Source organism: Haemaphysalis longicornis, unplaced genomic scaffold (assembly GCF_048455015.1).
Source record: "Haemaphysalis longicornis isolate Haplotype H1 unplaced genomic scaffold, Haemaphysalis longicornis Haplotype H1 scaffold_1, whole genome shotgun sequence".
NCBI lineage: Eukaryota > Metazoa > Arthropoda > Arachnida > Ixodida > Ixodidae > Haemaphysalis > Haemaphysalis longicornis.
Window position 1 is genome coordinate 347,795,297 of NW_027526203.1, and position 19,637 is coordinate 347,814,933.

A 19,637-nucleotide genomic window follows, 5' to 3' on the forward strand; every position below is an offset into this window, starting at 1 on the left:
AACAAGAAAAAGATTCAAATTATGGGGTCTTCTGCATCGAAGCTGCACCTAGGCCATGAGAAGCGCCGTAGTAAAGGGCTACAGACTAATTTAGACCACCTGAGGAATGTTAATTGTACGCAAAAATCTTAACCCACGAGTGCTTGTTTTTCATCTCCATCAGAAAAACAGCTGCTGCAACCAGGATTGAATGTGCATCCAGTCGTACACTCCAGCTACACAAGAAGGCACTTAAGTTCCCACTACTAACATTCCTCAGTGAACTGTCTTCTTGGATGCTATTATACTAAAACATACATGATCGAAGGCTTTCGAATTGCTAGCTGGCTCACCAATCACACACAACAAAAGCATAGGCAACAATGTTGTGCAGCCTTATTACCAGAATAGACTCATGTGAACAGCTCAGTAATTCAAATGTATGACAGCTGTTCTACAACTCGCATGTTTGAGCAGAGGCATTGGTTGTCCCACACTGGGCATCACCTAAAAGAGAAAATGTTGGAAACTGTACTTTATGAATATTTCATGAATTTAAACATACATTTACACATTTTCGTAGTTGTGTCCTTGGCCTCATCTTGAGCATCACCTGAAACAGAGGATTAATATTGTTTAGGTGACACACTAGAGGATTCCAACCTACTGTGAACAACACACTTGAAACTTTTTTGCAACAAAAAGCTTGGACCTTGTATGAACGTAGTTGGGCAGATACAGAATTGCTGAAGGTTGTAGCCCCCAATGTAGTCAGTCATGCTTTACTGTCACTGGCAGGTTTTTGAGAACCATCAGAAAAGAAAGCTAATGATTACTGCATTAACCCAAACTTGTGTCTTCAACCGTGAGAGTGCAGCCCAGAGAGGCAATTATAAGCATGCCTGCATAGAACTAAAACAAGGACAGACATGGGACTCATCATATTACCTCAGCATATAAAAGCAGTTACCATGAAATCTTCCCATCCCCATAGAATGGCATTAGCTCACAAGTAAGGAAGTTCTATCTGGTTGTTTCACCACTTTTCCATGAAGCCAAAAAAAAACGATAAAAGTCAAGATGATGCTAATCACAGAGTTAGAACCAGTTCAGTGACTCCATAAATGTATTACACATGTATTCAGGAGCAAGTCACATATATCAGACTGAATTTGGAGCCGTAGGACTTAAAATTCACGACATTCAACCTGCCTAACAAAATTACTATCAAAGTTAACATTTCTAAGCTAGATGTTTTTTGTACAACCTGATAAAACCAACCAACACAGCTTTGGTCCCAGATGTTGAGTTTTGTTCTTCTAGTGTCCATTCCTGCATTTTCCATTTTACTGCCCACTTGCCGCCTCCACTGTCCAAATAAATGGCCACATTAAGCAAATACGGCCTCCGACTACAAATTCATATTTTTGGCTTCTCTGTACACGGTATTAAAATGAAATAAAAGCCACCAAGGCCTGGGGGAACCACATTTTTAACCACCGATGGCAAACCCATGGACACAAAAACAAACAGGCGGAACTGCTTACTGAAAGAACCCCGAGCTGAAGCCTTCGAACAGATCTTTAAAGCATGGTACACCACAATCACGTCTCCCAAGTTAACACCACAGCCTACTCTTTCGATGTGTTCTTTTTTATACAATAGAGTCTAACCCACTTTTAACAATATTGATGTGCCACAAAAAAAGCCATTATTGTAACCTGCAATTGTTATAACAGGGTTGGGCAGAAAAAGTTACTTTTGTAAGCGTCTAGGGGTTTTCACCCAGTATTTACAAAACAAATGTCATTGCACGGTAGACCAACCAGGCTTAGCCATGCGTGTGCCAGCCGACCCCACGGGCCCCTAGGAAAGACCACTGTCTTTCACATAGGATCAAGTCTCGGCACCAAATCTTACACGGTTTCTTTTTTAATAATGGCAGATTGCATGTTACTAAAGTGGCATTTGCTGCCTTTTTTAACATTGGTAATCAACAGTAGCTTCATTTTAATACAGACAGTGTTGAAGAGGTGCCCCCTGTCTCATTTTCTGGGCCAGCTGGCCGCAGGAGAAGAGGGGCAAGTCAGAAGTCTCCTCCTTCAGCGATAGCATGACTACATAAAAGGAACCAACTTTTTTTTTCAGTGTTAGAAAAATAGAAAATGCTGCAACTTATTTCATGCTTAAAAAGTCATGCTTGGTCACACACAATGCAACCAAGATCTCTCACAGGTCTCCAAATAGTATACCTTACGTAGGCTCATACTGTCAGACTCAATAGTTCTAACCAATAATGAGGTAAATGACCATTGCTATAAACGGTTTATTTTACCAAATAACATATATGGCACTGTTCATTGTTATATCCAATACATTGTTATAACTGGTATTGTTGTAAGTGGGTTGGACTGTACACAAGAACTATAAGCTACGGTAGGGGACATAAGTCCTTCGACACATTTGGAGTTCCTCTATCCCCGCAGCCTGTGACAAATATAACCGTATAACCGAAGTCCACTGTTTTATATCAGAACCCACAACGAAACATGGTGTCAGAGTTGTGAACCAGCTTTACCGCAAGCGAAGAAATGGATAAGCTTCCAGCATCACTGAAATTTAACTCTGAGGGCAATGCTGCGAAACAATGGCGCGTCTTCAAGCATACGCGACCATGAACTTTCCTTCACCCCATTGTAAACGAGGCTTCCATAGCGAAGCCGAAACGTTTTTGTTGTTGTTTTACAGTTATTTAAGTTTTTAGCAGTTTCTTTTGGTCAGTGTCTCCCCTTTTACTTCAACATGTCTCCCGACCAGACAGGTTTGAGTCAAACCCTCGACTTCGTCTTCAAGCAAGCCTTCACGCTGTACCTAAAAGCAACGGACACAGCCAGTGCCTCGCCCGAGTGGCAAGTAGCACTTTTCTTGACTGTCAGAGGACCAGCATTGCTTGATGTATACAACACTTTGGACTTTGGTGTACCCACCTTCCCCTGCAAGACCACAATCAGAATGAATTTGGCTTCGCTCATGGTATTAACCTTCTCGACACACACTTCCTACCAAAGCACAACGAACTCTATTCGAGCTACGTTTTTCTTCCCGCATGCGACAGCCAGAGGAACAATTCGACAATTTCCTGACGGACTTGAAACAGAAAGCGCACGCTTGCATATTTTGGACCCAAAAAGACAGCTGGATCCGCGACCAAATCGCATGTGGAGTACATGAAGAAAAGCGCGTGCTGACATACTAAAGCTCGAGGACCATAGAGAAAGTTGTCAAGGTATGTCTTGCTCATGAAGCAACAAAGTTCCAACTGAGAGCATTTAAAGGTGCACTGACACAAAATTTTGACGGCGAGATACCGTCGGAGATAGATTGGTGGGAACACATATACATCATCTGCAAAATATCAGCGGCGAATACAGCCTAGAACATATTTAAAATCAATTTTGAAGTGTGCGAAACGCAACCGAGCAGCCAGCAGAGGACCACGCGCAATTGTAAATAAACAACATCCAAACACGTCACGAGTTTGTGTTTGCCGCTTCCGCACTACCGGCGTTTTACGCGGGCTCGCCCGGCTCGCCGCTCCAATCGGAGGGCCGGAGGGCGGAGCTTCTGCTCTCGAGAACGAACGACCCAATCGTTGGCGGCGGAGGCGCCGTGATTTCGTAAGCTCATCGGGCAGCTGGCCGCGACCAAAGTTCTACAGCGATTCCAGGCACTGTTTCTATTACTGTTTATTACCATTGGATGCGAAAACTCGCCGGAGGCACGAAAAGCTCACTGAGCTAGCCGCACGGTTGCTGTGCAGGCGGCGGCCACGGCCGCGAAGTGGCCCAGGCCGGCGCAGGTAGCTCGAGTGATAGGTTGTTACCGCTGCACGAAATTGTCTCCAAGTCCCGACCATAGTGGCTTACATGAGAAAGGAGTTAATGATGCGATAGCGGGTTGCATTAAAAATTGTCATCTGCACCGCTTACGAGAGCGGCACTCGAATATCCGCCGCAGTGCTGAGCCGAACACATCTGTAGGCGGACCTGTAGGCAGACCGGCCGGCTGCTCCCAGCGCGCGTCTTGCCACCCACCGTCTCGAGCGTCGCGCGTCGTCTTTAGCCGCGGTAGCATTTGCACTCGCAGCGCCTGCGTCACATCCACGGTCGCTTTTTAATTAAGCGCCTCACGAGATCAGTACGTGGGGGCATTCGCAGAAACTGCCGTCGATGCGGATTCGACAGTGCTACGGTGGCTCTGCTCTGTGATATCCCTCCGACGGTCACGTGGTCAGCTTTGTTCACACAAAATCCACAAAATCCATCGTTTCGCGGCACTCGCTGAAACCGAAACTGTGACTGGCCGCATTTAAAATCCCTCTAATTAAACAACCGTCGCACGCTGAAGCAAATGAGGTTTCTACAGGTTATAAGTAGGTCACTAGCTACTTATCGCAACGAAAAAAACAAGATGCTAAATTTTTGTGTCAGTGCCCCTTTAAAGAAGGAGAAACGAGCTATAGTCAAGTTCATGCATGGAAAAAGAATACCCATCGAGCAATTGGCAACAGCAGCCAGAACACCACTAAAGCAAGAAACCCACTGAAGCCTACTGAGCAGAAATTCAAATGTTGCGGCGGCAGCCATGATTGCAAAAAAGAAGCCTGCCTTGCATGGAAGCAAGTATGCAGCAAATGCAGAAAGCAGAAACATTTTGCAGCCGTATGCAAAAGTCGCAAAGTAGTAGCCGGGTTAGAGATCGAAAGTGGTGAAGAAGAAGATATTCTTGTCGTCAACAGCAAGACAAAGAGCGTAGTCTACACTTCACTGGAAGCCAACGGAAAGCAAGTAACCTCCAAGTAGACAGTGGAGCAGCTGTTGTCATCACTAGCAGGCATGCTGCTCGAGAGCAACTGGAACCATGCGCAATAACTCCGCGAACATGGAATGGTGGCACGGTTAATGAAGGCAATAGGAAAAGCAGCACTCGAAACGACAGCAAAGAATGGGACCAAGCACAAGGTAAAATTTGTAGTTAAGGAAGGCCTGAACAACTCTGATAGGAAGAAAGACAGCAGAGAAGATGGGCCTCATAACAACTACAACCTTGTGGCTGGGATCGATGAGGTTTCAGAAGAACACTTCCTACGTCACATTGTGGAGATGTTTTTGGAGACTCTCTAGGAACACTTCTGGGAAAAGTTCACTTGGTGAACAAGGCCAAGATGTCCCAAAGCGATAACAAGCTGCAGAGTTCCTGTGAGCATACAACCACAACTGAACACAGCCTTGATGAACCTGGAGCAGTGAAAAGTAATCGGGAGAGTTTCAGAACCAACACAATGGGTGAGCAGAAAGGTCATAGCAACAAAGAATAATGGCGAAATGAGGATTTGCATCGATCCACAGGCACTGAATGAGGCTCTGAAAAGGGAATGTCACACACACATTGCGAATTCTTGACGACGCGCTACCTGAACTTGCAAGGGCAAAAGTTTTCTCAAAACTTTACTTGCGAAAGGGCTTCTGGCAATGTTCTCTCGATGAGGAATCAAGCTTCATGACAACCTTTCAAATACTTTAAGGACGTTATTGATGGCTTTGCCTACCCTTTGGACTTGCTGTGAGCAGTGAAATTTTCCAGAAGACTTCAACTGGCACTTGAAGGGCTCAGTGGAGTTATCTGCGTCGCAGACGACATCCTAGTATTCGGGGATCGGCAAAACAGAGAGAGGCTGCGAAACACCATGACCGAAAATTGGAAAGACTACTCCAAATATGCCGGCAAATGGGAATACGCCTCAACAAAAAAAAAAAAAAGACGTAGCTGAAGACGTCGACAACAGTGTTCCTGGGACACCTGTTAAAGAAAGAAGGACTGAAAGTCGACCCAGAGAAAGTCAAAGCAATTCAAGTAATGCCCAGACCAACAGATGTAGAAGCAGTACAGCCCTTTTGTGGAATGATCAACTACCTTGCCAGATTTCTGCTGATAATCTCGCATGTGGTGGAACCACTGCCAAAGCTCACAATCAAAGAGGAACCATGGTACTGGGGAAAACCACAAGAACAAGTATTTCAAAGTGCCAAGGAAACAGTGACAAAAGCACCAGTACTTGCGTACTACGACGTTCTCAAACCACTGGAAATTCAATGTGATGCAAGCAAGATGGGACTGCAAGCAGTTCCTCTCCAGAATGGACAGTGTGTCATTTGCAAGCCGTGCGCTGACATTAACAGAAATCCGTTACGCACAGATTGAGGAGAAGATACTGGAAATTGTCTTTGCACTGAAGAAATTTCATCTGTATACTTTTGGAAGAGTCACTACGATCATCACTGATCACAAGTGACTTCAGTCGAATCTCAAGAAACAACTTGATCAAGTACCAAGGTGACTGCAAGGAATGGTTCTTTAGACCAAAAGGTACGACATAGGCATCGAGCACCAACCAAGCAAAGAACTTCAGTAGCCGACACGATGTCTCGTGCATTTCTGCCGAACGACATCAGTGAGGAAGAACTCGACAACATCAACGTCGTAGGTGAACTGCCTGTGCGTAAAGAAACGCAAGAGAAAATTCGAAATGCAACAGGAGATGACCAACAAGCAAGGGATCTGTTATTCCTGAAGGACGAAGGAAGCGTGACAGTTCGACCCCAGAAAGGCAAAACATGGGAGAAAGCAACTGTGACTGAACAGGTGAACGACAGATCATACAAGGTGAAGGTTGGTGACAGCATCCTGCGGAAAAATCGCATCTTCATTAGAAGCACGCCCAGGCCTTTGATGAGAGCCAGCCGGGATACACCACACCTGACCTGCCTGCGAGTATGTCGAACAATGAAGCTTCGACAAGCCGAGCATCGCCCATCTCTTTGCCTACACAAGTCAGTGGATCCAACAGCTCAAATGGACGACCATCTGACCAGAGCGGCACTCCGGCTCGACCAAGAAGCAGGATGCTCCCAAAGACGTTGCAAGACTTCGTCGTCGGATAAAGCAGACAGCTCTCTCAAAGAAAGAAAGATGTTACGTGAGGAACTGACAGATGGCACCACACAGTCAAGCTAAGAGCGTAGACGGCGGGACCCAACCCTGGGTGTAAGAAAGCTGCCAGCAGAAACAGCCATCAACACAAGACCCCACAAGTTCCATTCCTTTCTACCTCCCTGCGGCAGAGCGTGGTGAACCTTGTGGAGACGACGGCATAAGTTACGTCCGTGCCCTGTCCGCCACTTCACTTTCTTTTCTGTCTTGCAAGCCATGTAGCCGCTTGTATACACTTTTTCTACGGTATAATAAACCCAGTTAACCCAGCATAACGGAAGTCCAGTGTCCTATATCAGAACCCACAATGAAACAGACACCACAGGGGCAATGTGAGGAAAAGGTTGATGGGATGCCACTCTTCAGCATAGGACTTCTTTCACAGCTTTGGAGGCACCCTCAAGCTACTGCAAGCTTTATACCTTCCTTGCAAAGTAAAATTTTCTCAGCCCTAAAATTTTGTTAGTGTTACAATTTGATTGAAACAGTGTAGTCGTGCCAAACCCCTTACAGTCAGCATTATCAATTTTTATGCTGAATTTAAGCAATGCAATGATTTTGCATGCAGTATTAATGCCTACCAATTGACAATGGCTTCAATGAAGTTTTACGGTACATTTTAGACATAAAGGCCACCATAATCAGAACCTCTCCTCTTCACAATGCCTCTGCAAAACCAAATCAGCAAGGCCACGTTAGCAGAGAGTTCAGCTCTGGCGACTGTGCAGCCTTGAAATGGATCTCATCACATTACGTTAGTGGCACTTTCTTCGGAATAGAGAACTGCTATGGCTCTGAACAACCTGCCTTACCAGGAAACTGTGCTTAATGTGTCAGCTGATTTCGTGCCTGCTGCGGCACATCTCCTTTGCCTCCTGGTGCAGGCAAGCTACCCACATCGAAAGAAACACTCCTGAAAACAGTCAGCACTGCTTTTGAAGGCTACACACTGGGACGGTGAACTAAAGGCCCCACCCCTCTTTCTGAAGAAGACACCAGTTGGCAAGTAGTAGCAGTGAAGAGACATCCAGATGAGCAGCAACTTTCCATGTAAACGTACTGATCTACACACTTTCCACGCATTCAGGAACAAATGCCCCCCTATACTTGTGTACAACTTAAAGGAGCCATGAAGACAAAATACAACTTCGTTTAATTTGAAAGAACTAGGATTCAGTATCTCACTCAGCTCCATTACAGCCACAAAAGATGTTTTTTAACGAAAAAAAAGCAAGAAGTATTTGAAAACTTTCAAATTTCGTGCCACAGTGACGTGTTATGAGCAAGAATGTCGTCACACGGGCCAACAATAAAACACAATTTTCAGTGCGTTAACTGCTTGTTAGCATTCGAGTGATGCGGTCAAATGGAACTAGAGGCCCCATTACAGACATCCAGTCATGTGTCGTCGCGACAGGTGAGTTAGGCGGCCGCCAATCACACAAACAAGGTTCCGTGACGTCATAGAAAAGTTGCGGGAAATTGGCTAGGGGGTCGCGACTGCTTCACACGTTTTCTTTAATATCTCCCTTATTTGTTCTAAGATTCCGATGATATTGGTATCATTGTTATCGGGACTAAGCAGTCTTTCTAATAAACCCGACTTGTATTTTGTCTTCATGGCTCCTTTAAGAACGACTACGGAAGTTGCCCCCCCTGCGCCTCATACCCGCAGCTGGCTGTTCTACTGTTCAGTACAAGGAGTGCGTTACTGCGAGCGTTTTGAATGTGACAAGTCGTTTCCGTGCTTTTTCGGACTTACTCTAGCACTTATAAATCACTGCACCAGTGACAAAGAAGCTATGCGAGGAAAATCAGACCATTTCACACATTAGGCGCCACCCCCTTTCAAAACGCATGCACTAAGACATCTGGGGCGGTATTCTGGAGTTTGTCAGTCTTGAAAATGTCCGTTTTGCATCAGTTTCATCATCACATTGCTGTTCACAAGATCATCACAAGATCACATGGCTACTCTTGTTTCCATACCCATTCCGGTTCGCAACAATTGCTTTGTTTATTCTACATTTCCTGATTTTTCACGCGCCGACGATTCCTCCAGTATCGATTATTTAGGCGATTCTTTTGACGATTTCGAACAACTTATTTTGTTGAATGATGTGAATTCCTTGGTGGCTTCTTTCGAAAATATTGTTGCAACCTGTCTACAGCGCTTTGTACCCCTTAAAACAAAAAAGAAAACTCCTTGCCTCCCTTGGATCTCGCGTGATATACTTCATCTGTCGCGTCGTGTTGCGAGGTTAAGGCTTGCAAAACGAAAAGGTGATCCCCTTAAAAACGCCGAATTTAACGAAGCTAAAGAAAAGCTCCGCCTTAAAATGAATTCATCTAAAGATTTTTACTTTAAGGTTACATTACAAAGTTTACTGAAAACTAACCCTAGGAAATTTCGGAGTTCAATTATACCCTCTTCAGCCTCTACTAATACTATCCTAGTTAACAATGTCCCGTCTAGTGACCCTATAACTATCGCCACTGCCTTCAATGAGTACTTCCAGTGAGTATTCATAACGGACAACTTCGAAATACCCGATTTCCCACACGAGTCATATTACTCAATTGGCGATATAACCGTGTCTGTCGAGGGGGTTCTAAATTTAATTTTGCACCTGGACAATAAAAAATCCTGCAGTCCTGATGAAATTAACAATGCTTTTCTGGTTAGATATTGTGTTTGGACGAGCCGGTACTTAACTAATTTTTAATAAATCTTTATCTACTGCGACTGTCTCGTTAGTATGGAAATTGGCAAAAATATTTCCCATGTTTAAATCCGGCAACAAGCAGTCACCATTGAACTATCGTCCGATTAAATTAACGTCTCAATCATGTAAACTTCTCGAACATATAATCTTCAGTCATATTATGGAGTTTCTTGAATGCAATAACATTTTGTCTAACGTCCAGCATGGTTTTTGTCACGGCTTTAGTACAGTAACTCAGCTTGTTGAATTTTCCCATGACACTGCCGACGCTCTTGACAAAGGAAATCAAATTGACACAATTTTTATATACTTATCTAAGGCTTTCGACACCGTTACCCATTCAAAACTTCTTCATAAACTTCGCGTTATACTTAACAACTCGGCCTTAGTTGATTGGATTGCTAGCTTTTTACATGATCGCTCCCAGTATGTTTCGTTTAACTCCACAAGTTCGTCGGTAGCACATGTGTCATTCGGAGTTCCCCAGGGTTCGGTCCTGGGGCCACTTTGGTTCTTATTGTATATAAATGATCAGCCTAAATATATATCCGCAAACATCTGCCTCTATGCTGACGATTGCGTGTTGTACAATGTAATTAACACGAATGATGATCATATTTCACTAAATGATTCTTTCGCTCAATTTTGCAGGTGGTGCCAGACATGGCACATGAATACAGTCGAACACGGATATATCGAACTCCAAGGGGATCGCGAAATAGTTCGATATATGAAAAATTCGATATAAAAAATATGGGCTCTGAGACCTCACCTATGGCGGACAATCACTTGCCGATCGTCGCATTCAAGAACGACAACTAATTCCGCACTCAGGACGCAACAGGACGCTTTATTTCCATAAAAAAAAAATCGCCTGCTTCTTCGTCCTGGAAATGAAATTAAAGACGCTGGCCTCGATCTTCTCGAGGCTGCACAACTAGAAAATTGCAGCAGTACGCTGCGCCTTCGCACACCACGCACAACACGCACGCAAAAGAAGAACAGCGCGCACGTACCACAAGAACTTTGAAGGTAACAATTCCAAGCGCTCGCGATGGTCATCTCCGAGAGAAACAGTGATCTTTGAAAGGTGCGGGACAACTCGCCAAACAGCAGCAACAGCAGCAAAATGCAAAAGAAGGAGGAGGCCGCCAGCGCCTTCGTTCCCTCTTCCCTTTCCCGAGACAACATCGGGGGGAGACAGACCCAGAGAGAGAGAAAACAAAACTCTTTTTCGGCAAGCCGGGGAACGTACGCAGCGGAAAAAAAGACGTGCGCATTTGGGGCATTTTTACCTCGCACTGTCATATTTTCCGAGCATTCCGGCTTGTGTGCCTAGAGAGATTTAGCATACCGGGCTCCGTCCGCTAACGCTACGGCGGCCGGTAGCGGGGCCCGACTGGGCAAGCGCAAATTCGTTCCGGTAGGAGGGATTAGTTTTGCGAGCCAGCCTTCACCATGCCCGCGCATTCCTCTATATCCTCCTCAACCTCAATCGGGGGTGCAGCGACCGCCGAAGAGCACCTTCCAGCTCGCGCGGCGTTCGATATAACCAATGTCCGGAAAAATGCGGTTCGATATAGAAGTACGAATTCCTGTACTTTTACACAGAATTTTCAAGGGGATAATTTGTGAGTTCTATATAGACAATAATTCGATATACCCGTGTTCGATATATCCGTGTTCGACTGTATTAACTTTACAAAAACAGTCACTTTATCTTTCAGTACACGCAGTTCCGTTTGTTTAATTATTCTTTCAATGGCTCTTCCCTGCAGCGGGTGAACAAATATAAGTACCCGGGCGTCATCTTCACACCTACCTTGTCTCGGTCAAGGCACATTGATTATACATGCAACAAAGCTCTAAAAAAGTTAGGCTACCTAAACCGTACATTGCGGGAAGCTCCACTCGAAACGAAATTGCTGACATATAAAACACTTATCCGACCCATCTTAGAATACGCCTGTACCATCTGGAACCCTTATAAAGTATCTGAAATTAACACACTTGAATCTGTTCAGAAAAAATCCATTCGTTTTATTTTCCGCCGTTTTGATTGGAGCTTTTCGCCGTCATTCCACCTTGCTACACTAGAATTACAACCCCTGTCCGAGCGCCGTGAACGCGAATGTGTTAAAACTTTTACATATTCTTACGAATACTCCACGCTACTCATTACAGAACAGCTATTTGTCGCCCGATAAACTTAAATCTACTAGAAATAGCTACAAACCCAACCTTGCAACTTTTCATCCACGAACTAATCTATTTAAGTACAGCTTCTTCCTGCGAACAATTGAAAAATGGAACCTACTACCAGGTGAAATTATGTCATTGCCTTTGGAAAAATTTTTGCAGAATTTAAATTGATTGTGTTATGTCAGTTTTGCATAATTTCAATGTCTTGCTGTACTTATTATCTATTATGTCTAAACTTTATGAATAAGTGAATTTAAATGTGTTGTGTTTTTATATGTGTTATGTGCAGAAAAGTGTTTTGCATTCTATGTACCAACCCACTCCTGCGATAGCCCAATTGGGCTGCAGTATGTATAAATAAATAAAATAAATATATAAATGACGTACTTCCGGTTGCAGGTGGGCTTTGGGTTGACTTTTTCCCAATTTGTAAACAAATTTCGAGCTAAACACATTGTAAATTATCTTATAAGTTTATCTGACCGTATTCAGAAAACCTACACATGATAAGATTTTCATATGACGCAGGTGAAAAGTTTCACCACAAAGCGAAGAATGCCGAAAGATGGCAGCTGCAGCCTGCTGTTTCCTGTGTAAAGCGTAAACAACGCTACGACTGCTCAGTTTTTTTTTTTTGCACTCTGATCCGGATTTTTGTTGGTAACAATGACTGCATATCAAGATAACCTGTTATGTATGTGGGCATTGACACACTTGCAGCATGCCGATGCGAGCTTTTCCAAGAGCCTCAAAAAGTTCATCACGGCACTGTAAATTCTGTGGTACTCGACGAGTGAAAAAACGTGCGAGTGGTCGGGATTTTCGTGACTTAAAGGGGCACTGACACAAAAATTTTGCATCTTGTTTTTTTTGTTGCGATAAGTAGCTAGTGACCTACTTATAACCTGTAGAAACCTCATTTGCTTCAGCGTGCGACGGTTGTTTAATTAGAGGCATTTTCAATGCGGCCAGTCGCAGTTTCGGTTTCAGCGAGTGCCGCGAAACGATGGATTTTGTGGATTTTGTGTGAACAAAGCTGACCACGTGACCGTCGGAGGGATATCACAATTACAGAGCACAGCCGCCGTAGCACTGTCGAATCCGCATCGACGGCAGTTTCTGCGAATGCCCCCCCGTACTGATCTCGTGAGGCGCCTAATTAAAAAGCGACCGTGGATGTGACGCAGGCGCTGCGAGTGCAAATGCTACCGCGGCTAACGAACGGCGCGCGACGCTCGAGACGGTGAGTGGCAAGACGCGCACTGGGAGCAGCCGGCCGGTCTGCCTACAGGTCCGCCTACAGATGTGTTCGGCTTAGCACTGCGGCGGATATTCGAGTGCCGCTCTCGTAAGCGGTGCAGATGACAATTTTTAATGCAACCCGCCATGGCATCATTAAATCCTTTCTCATGTAAGCCACCATGGTCGGGACTTGGGGACAATTTCGTGCAGCGGTAACAAGCTATCACTCGAGCTACCTGCGCCGGCGTGGGCCACTTCGCGGCCGTGGCCGCCGCCTGCACAGCGACCGTGCGGCTTGCTCAGTGGGCTTTTCGTGCCTCCGGAGCGTTTCCGCATCCAATGGTAATAAACAGTAATAGAAACAGAGTGCCTGGAATCGCTGTAGAACTTTGGTAGCGGCCAGCTGCCCGATGAGCTGACGAAATCACGGCGCCTCCGCCGCCAACGATCGCGTCGTTCGTTCTCGAGAGCAGAAGCTCCGCCCTCCGGCCCTCCGATTGGAGCGGCGAGCCGGCAGTACGGAAGCGCGGCAAACACAAACTCGTGACGTGTTTGGATGTTGTTTATTTACACTTGCGCGGGTGGATCTGCTGGCCGCTCGGTTGCGTTTCGCACACTTCAAAATTGATTTTAAATATGTTCTAGGCTGTATTCACCGCTGATATTTTGCAGATGATGTATATGTGTTCCCACCAATCTATCTCCGAAGTTATCTCGCCTTCAAAATTTTGTGTCAGTGCCCCTTTAAAGGAGCCATGAAGAGAAAATGCAAGTTGGTTTTATTCGAAAGATTTCGTGTTTTATAGTGCCCCCAGCGCTTGTCCGGATACAAACGGTGCTTTATTCACTCAGAAATTAAACAATTTAGGTAAAAATTTTGATTTTCCCGCTCAATGGTGCGTTTTCGTGGTCCCAAATGACATCACAGGAACCGACCGTTCTGCAGCCTAGAGTACCTTCATTCACGCATCCGCCGTACAGGGTAGAGACACGTATACGCTGGCGCCGCCATTTTCGGTTGCTCGCTCGCCGCCGAAGCAAGTCATTGTGTCAAAACCGCGCTAAAATTATCGCCGCAACGCGGTTTACTGAAGAAGTTTGAATCATATTGTCTGTTTCGCGTTGCTAGGTCTCGTGGGAAACGAAAAGAATAACGCGTTGAGCCCGTTGGCCCAATTGCGGCGCCACGGGACCGTTCAAAGGTTGTCTCCACCCTGTACAACGTTTTTGTTCCCGCGTTTCTTTACGTTCTGGAACCTACATGGCGCCACCATACCGTGGCAAGCGTTTGGTTTGTTTTTGCCCGCATTTAAACCTGGCTTGTTTTTGTTCTTGGAGAAAATATTCGTTCCCTGAAACAGTGCTCGCTCGACAAATGGGGTCACGTAAGACACCGTTGCTTGCGTCAATCGGCCAGTGTCGTCTGAGACAACCCCAAGCCCCGTAGTGCTGTGCAGCTAAACCAAGCATGCTGTGCGCAGTACGAACAGCAGAACGCATCAGTACTTCTATGTTTACATGTGTTTTCGTAACTTCCACTGTTTGTCCCATCATTCTTATTGCTTTGTGAAGAATGTGCCCTAAATTTAAGCGCAAATCGCTCCTTCGTCTAGTTTGTAAGCTCTACCTAATTTGCGTCTGCTTCTGCCAGCCTCCGCCAATCTCAGAGCTTAGCTCATGTGACATCATAGGTTCTGTTGCGGGAAATGAGCTGGTGGGTCGCATGACCATTCCCGTTTTTCCTAATTATGTAGCTTATTTGAGCGAAGTTTACGTTAAAAGTGGTGTCAGTATGATTCTAACGAGACAATCTTTTGAATGAACCAAACTTGTGTTTTCTCTTCATGGCTCCTTTAACTACGTGTCTGCTTCACGTCATGTCTACGAAAGTTAAGCTGGTATGTGTATTCATAAAGTATCAATAAAAGTTTATAAATTCCATGCCGAGTGCTTGTGAAATTTGGTAGTCTGCCCGGCAGCCATCAAGCACATATGTAGACGATCGTTTATTTCACTGTGTGATGGCAGCGGCGTAGATGCACTGGCTCGCGAAGGGCTGCGACAGTGATAACGTTTTTTCGTTACCGACCGCTGATTGAAAGCCACCGGTAGCGAAGAAGCAAAGGGCGCATATAACATTGTCCCCAACACTGAGCCCACGATGCTGCTGGCCAAGTTCGTCTTGCAGCTCGTTGCACAGCCACTGCACAGTCCTCTTAGAGAGGCGGAATGCTTCTGCAGGCCTTTCGAACGGGTCAACATTACTTATTGCCCTCCAGTTCCGCCAGCGAGCCAACAACAAGGCGATGAAAAATCGTCTGCTCGAAGCCACGGCTCAACGCAGTAGCTCCGCCGTGCTTGTGTGGTGTCACATACGGGTGTTCACTTTTAGCCAATCAGGGCTTGCTCAAAACGGGCACTTGTGAAATGGACACGGTACGGACAAAACCTGGGTCCGTCCTTAGGTGAAGTGATACTACTACACTGCATGAGCTGCTGTTGTTCTTAACTTGTAGCCAAGTATAGTAATTGCCAGCTAAACACAGTTCATGCCAGGAGTTGTGAAGTAAAGTTGTACAGAACTGTAAAACACTACCTGGAAAGCACTAATCTGACAGGCAAGCAAAAAGGCCTAAACTTGTTGTGCTTCATTCTCTCTGCACATTCCCATTGATCCAGCGCACTTTAACAGTCCCAGTCAGGATTGCTTAGCAATGGATTGATTGATTGTAGGGTTTAACGTGCCGACGCAACGCAGGCAATGAGGCATGGTGTAGTGGAGGGCTCCGGATTAATTTTGACCACCTGGGGATCTTTAACATGCACCGAAATGTCATACACATGGGCGTTTTTGCTTTTACCCTCCATCAGAAAAGCGGCCGCTGCGGCCGGGAATCGAACCCGCAACCTCGTGCTCAGCAGCACAACGCCTCAGCCACTGAGCCACCGTGGCGGGTGATTGCTTGGCAATGGAACCAGAAACCACACAAGCTCACCAGCTAGAGAAAACACTAACATACAAATAGCTATGTTGAGTAACACACACCAGAAATTGCCTTTACAGTATCCCAAACCTCCTTTTGCCATCTGCATTTTGGACTAAGGTTACTTCCCCTTCGAAGATTTTTTTTACAGCCCATGTAAGACAGCAGCTCTTTATAAGTTAAAGAAGCCCTCACCTTTTCTTGGAGACTTGTTCCCCCTCGTCTGACCAGTATTGAGTGACTTGAGTGCACTGCTTTGGGGAGCCTCCAGACAGGATGCCGGTCTCTTGTTAAAATTTGGCAGAAGTAGGGGCTTGCGTTTCGACACACGTTTTGCAGGTATACCGGCCGAATCGGCGGTATTATCGTTACTTATGTCAACAGGCACATTTGGCAAGGTGCTTTCACTTGTACCCCTTCCATTTTTTCCTGAGCTGTCATGGAAACTTAAGGCTGTTGTTGCTGGCTCAACCCCACGTTTCTGGGGCACTCTATGACCTGCTTCAGACACTAGTGAGCCCTGGGCACTTGACTTTGGTCTTGACCAAAAGCTCCTCTTTTCTTCAGATGCCTTTTGGGTTTGCAAAGGTGCGTGCTTAAGCTCAGTTGGTGCACTTGCAGTATGCAAGCCTGCCGACACTTGGGCGTCCACGGCACTTGCCTTGGGTCTTGACGAAAAGCTTGGCTCTTCCCCAGACACCTTTTGGTTTTGCATGGGATGCCGGTTAGGCTCAGTGGGTGCACTTGCAGTATGCAAGCCTGCTGACACTTGGGCATCCAAGGCATTTGACTTGGGTCTTGACCACAAGCTTGGCTTTTGCACAGATGCTCTTTGGTTTTGCAAAGGCTGTTGGTTAAGCTCAATTCTTGCGTTCGCAGTGTGTGAACCTCCGAACAGCTGGGGGCCCAAGGCACCAGACTTTGGCCTTGACCGAGGCCTTGTCCAAAAGCTTGTCTTTTTCACAAATGCCTCCTGGTTTTGCAAAGGCTGTTGATAAAGCTCAGTTGGTACACTTGGCACAGCTGGAGTTTTCCTTGTGGCCGGGAAAATGTCTAGGCAAGGGCTGATGTCAGGCATTTGTTGTCCATGTCTTGGTAAATGCCCTTGGCTTTCTTTGGGAGATTTAGGTGTCTCCTGACACGAGTGCCCTTTCACGGGGTGTGCACCTTCAGAATTGAGATTTTCGGAAGCTGCCACCTCAGATGTACCATCCTCTCCTTGAGCATTCTTGCTAGACATATGGCCTAATTGACCGCTCCCAGAGCACCTCCTACTGGTGCTCTTTGGGCCACTGTCTTTGTCCAATCTGTTGGCCCATTGAGCGAACCGTGCGAGAGGCTCCTGTGTGCCCTTCTCACTGCAGGCTCCACTACTCCAAAGGTCCCTCGATATCAGTGGCATACCACCAGAATTGTCCGTCTCACTGTCATTCAGCTTCGGTTTAGCCTTGGGCATAGGTGAAAGCAGGGGAAGCGTTTTCTGCTGGAAGAGCCTCTTGTTCTGCCCATCGTCAGGGACGGAGCTTTCGAAAGTGCCACCTCCTTGCCCCTCAAGCTTCTTGCACATCTCTCCTTCAGTGCAGCCTGGCTTAGGGAGCGAAGCACCAGCACCACAACGTGGCCAGAGAACTTGAGAGCCACCTAACACGGCCACTTTGGAAACATTTGGCAGGGTCCTTTTGGGCCCTTTGTCGCCCTCACTGGTGCCACTGGGAGGATGAACTAGTTGGCTGATATCGTCATCGGTCCGAAAGAGAGGGAGACGCCAAAAGTTCGCATTAATTTGGCTCCTAGCAGGAGGAGGGCCCAGTGAGTTTGGCTCCTCTTCACCTGTCCTTAAGCCATTCAGGGAGAAAGCAAAAGGACTGTCCCTCTCCAACTGAGCTTCTGTCTTGGCTGCACCATTGTCTGCACTGGACTCCCTCTTCTCCAGCTCTTCTGAGGCCACTTCGGAGAGGCCCGTCGCACTGGGAAAGAAAATTCACAGGGACGTCAGTGGGTACACACACAGTGGTGCAATTCACCACTGCTACCTGGCCTTGCATTTCTGCATGCAGTACGTGCGGATACACGCAGGCCAGCACAGCCCCACAGCAATAGCTATGGTGCCCCTTCCCCAGAAGATTGACAATTGTAGATATCTTTCAGACGTGGGGGAGGCATGCAGATAAGCAGAACATGCAAGTCTGCACGTGGCTCATATCTGATAAAGTAACAGTCAAACCTTTGAGATATGAGCAAAGGGGAAAATTCTTGGACACAGCCATCTTCCCGCAACAGCACACCATCATACCATCCGTCAGGCTCCACTACCTTGGGCCTACCATACAGCATGAACACTTAATATATCAATGTTTGTCCATTCACTCGGAACACCATTAAAAGGGCCATGAAGACAAAATACAAGTATGGTTTATTAAAAAGACTTCTCTGGCTTGAATGCAATGATCTTAATTTCTTCACAAAGTTAAAAAAGAATTTATCGCAAAAAAAAAAAAAAAAAGAAGTCCAGACGGTCCAGAAAATGGGAAAGCTGAATTCTCATTGTCTTGGCACTGCCAACGGAGCTACCTGAACTCACTACGTATGTCAGAAGTGGTTTCAACAGCGTGCGAGTCATGTGGCAGGTAAAACACCCCTTACACGCAGATTATATGTTTATTTCTGGATGCTTTTTCTATAAACTGAATAATCGAACAATCAATTAAAACCTGCAGACTAGCTGGTTAAAATTTTTTGTCGACACCAAACCCTGGTGTAAAGATGGGTGACGTATGCATACAACACACATTTGAAAAGCAAAGTTTTCAATAGTTGGTCAGCTGAAAAAAAGGAAGGCGGTGCATAAATGGTTGCACCACACAACAAATTCTTGAAACAATTGACTGAACATTCAGGTGTTCAAGTTTTGTTTGCCCGCTGCTTTACTCTGTTATAATCACTGATGCAATGCTCGTAAAGCAGAGATAATGTGTGGAAATATTGCCCACTCACCATGCTCCCTATGCACTTCTTTCTGGCTGTTAATGCCGTGATTATTTTATTGCTTAAAATAGTATATGAGTTGTTTCCACTGCTTTTATTTTCATGTAAACAATACGACACAAAATGAAATCTAAGCTCAGAGTGGAATCAAAACTTGGAGTTTGCTTAAAAAACACCACTTGGCCTATAAGGCACCTTCAGAGGGGCACTAGTTTAGGCTACCTAGAAATCAAATTGCTACGTTCTATTCCAGAGTTCTGAGAGTTTATCCTTGCTGATAGGATACTTTTAGTCTTCAAGTCTCGGTTGTAATTCACCTACCGCATACTGGATGAGCAAGATGGGTCAATTCCATCATTGGTGCTGAAATGGTCACAGACAACCATGTAAAAATATGAACTTGCCCAACGAACACTTAACTAAACATCCATAAATCAGCCAAGCTTGTTTATGGGTTATTAATTAAACT

At 45.7% G+C, this 19,637-nt stretch overlaps 1 protein-coding gene across 8 annotated transcripts in view; it reads right to left on the reverse strand.

Annotated features, from left to right (window-relative positions):
- LOC144153754 (uncharacterized) overlaps positions 1 to 19,637 on the reverse strand; it is a 100,492-nt gene that overhangs the window by 21,008 nt on the left and 59,847 nt on the right. For 6 of the 8 annotated variants that reach the window (XR_013319374.1, XM_077685470.1, XM_077685461.1 and 3 more), the window contains 3 exons: positions 19,490 to 19,531; positions 16,379 to 18,150; positions 545 to 592 (listed from right to left, as the gene is read on the reverse strand). Coding sequence is in view for 6 of the 8 variants with exons in the window: in XM_077685470.1 (XP_077541596.1) it covers positions 545 to 592; positions 16,379 to 18,150; positions 19,490 to 19,531 (1,862 nt within the window). In the remaining 2 variants the exon portion in view is untranslated. Of the gene's footprint in view, positions 1 to 382; positions 487 to 544; positions 593 to 16,378; positions 18,151 to 19,489; positions 19,532 to 19,637 lie in introns of all 8 variants that reach the window. The other 2 variants (XR_013319375.1, XM_077685476.1) reach the window with 2 other exon arrangements.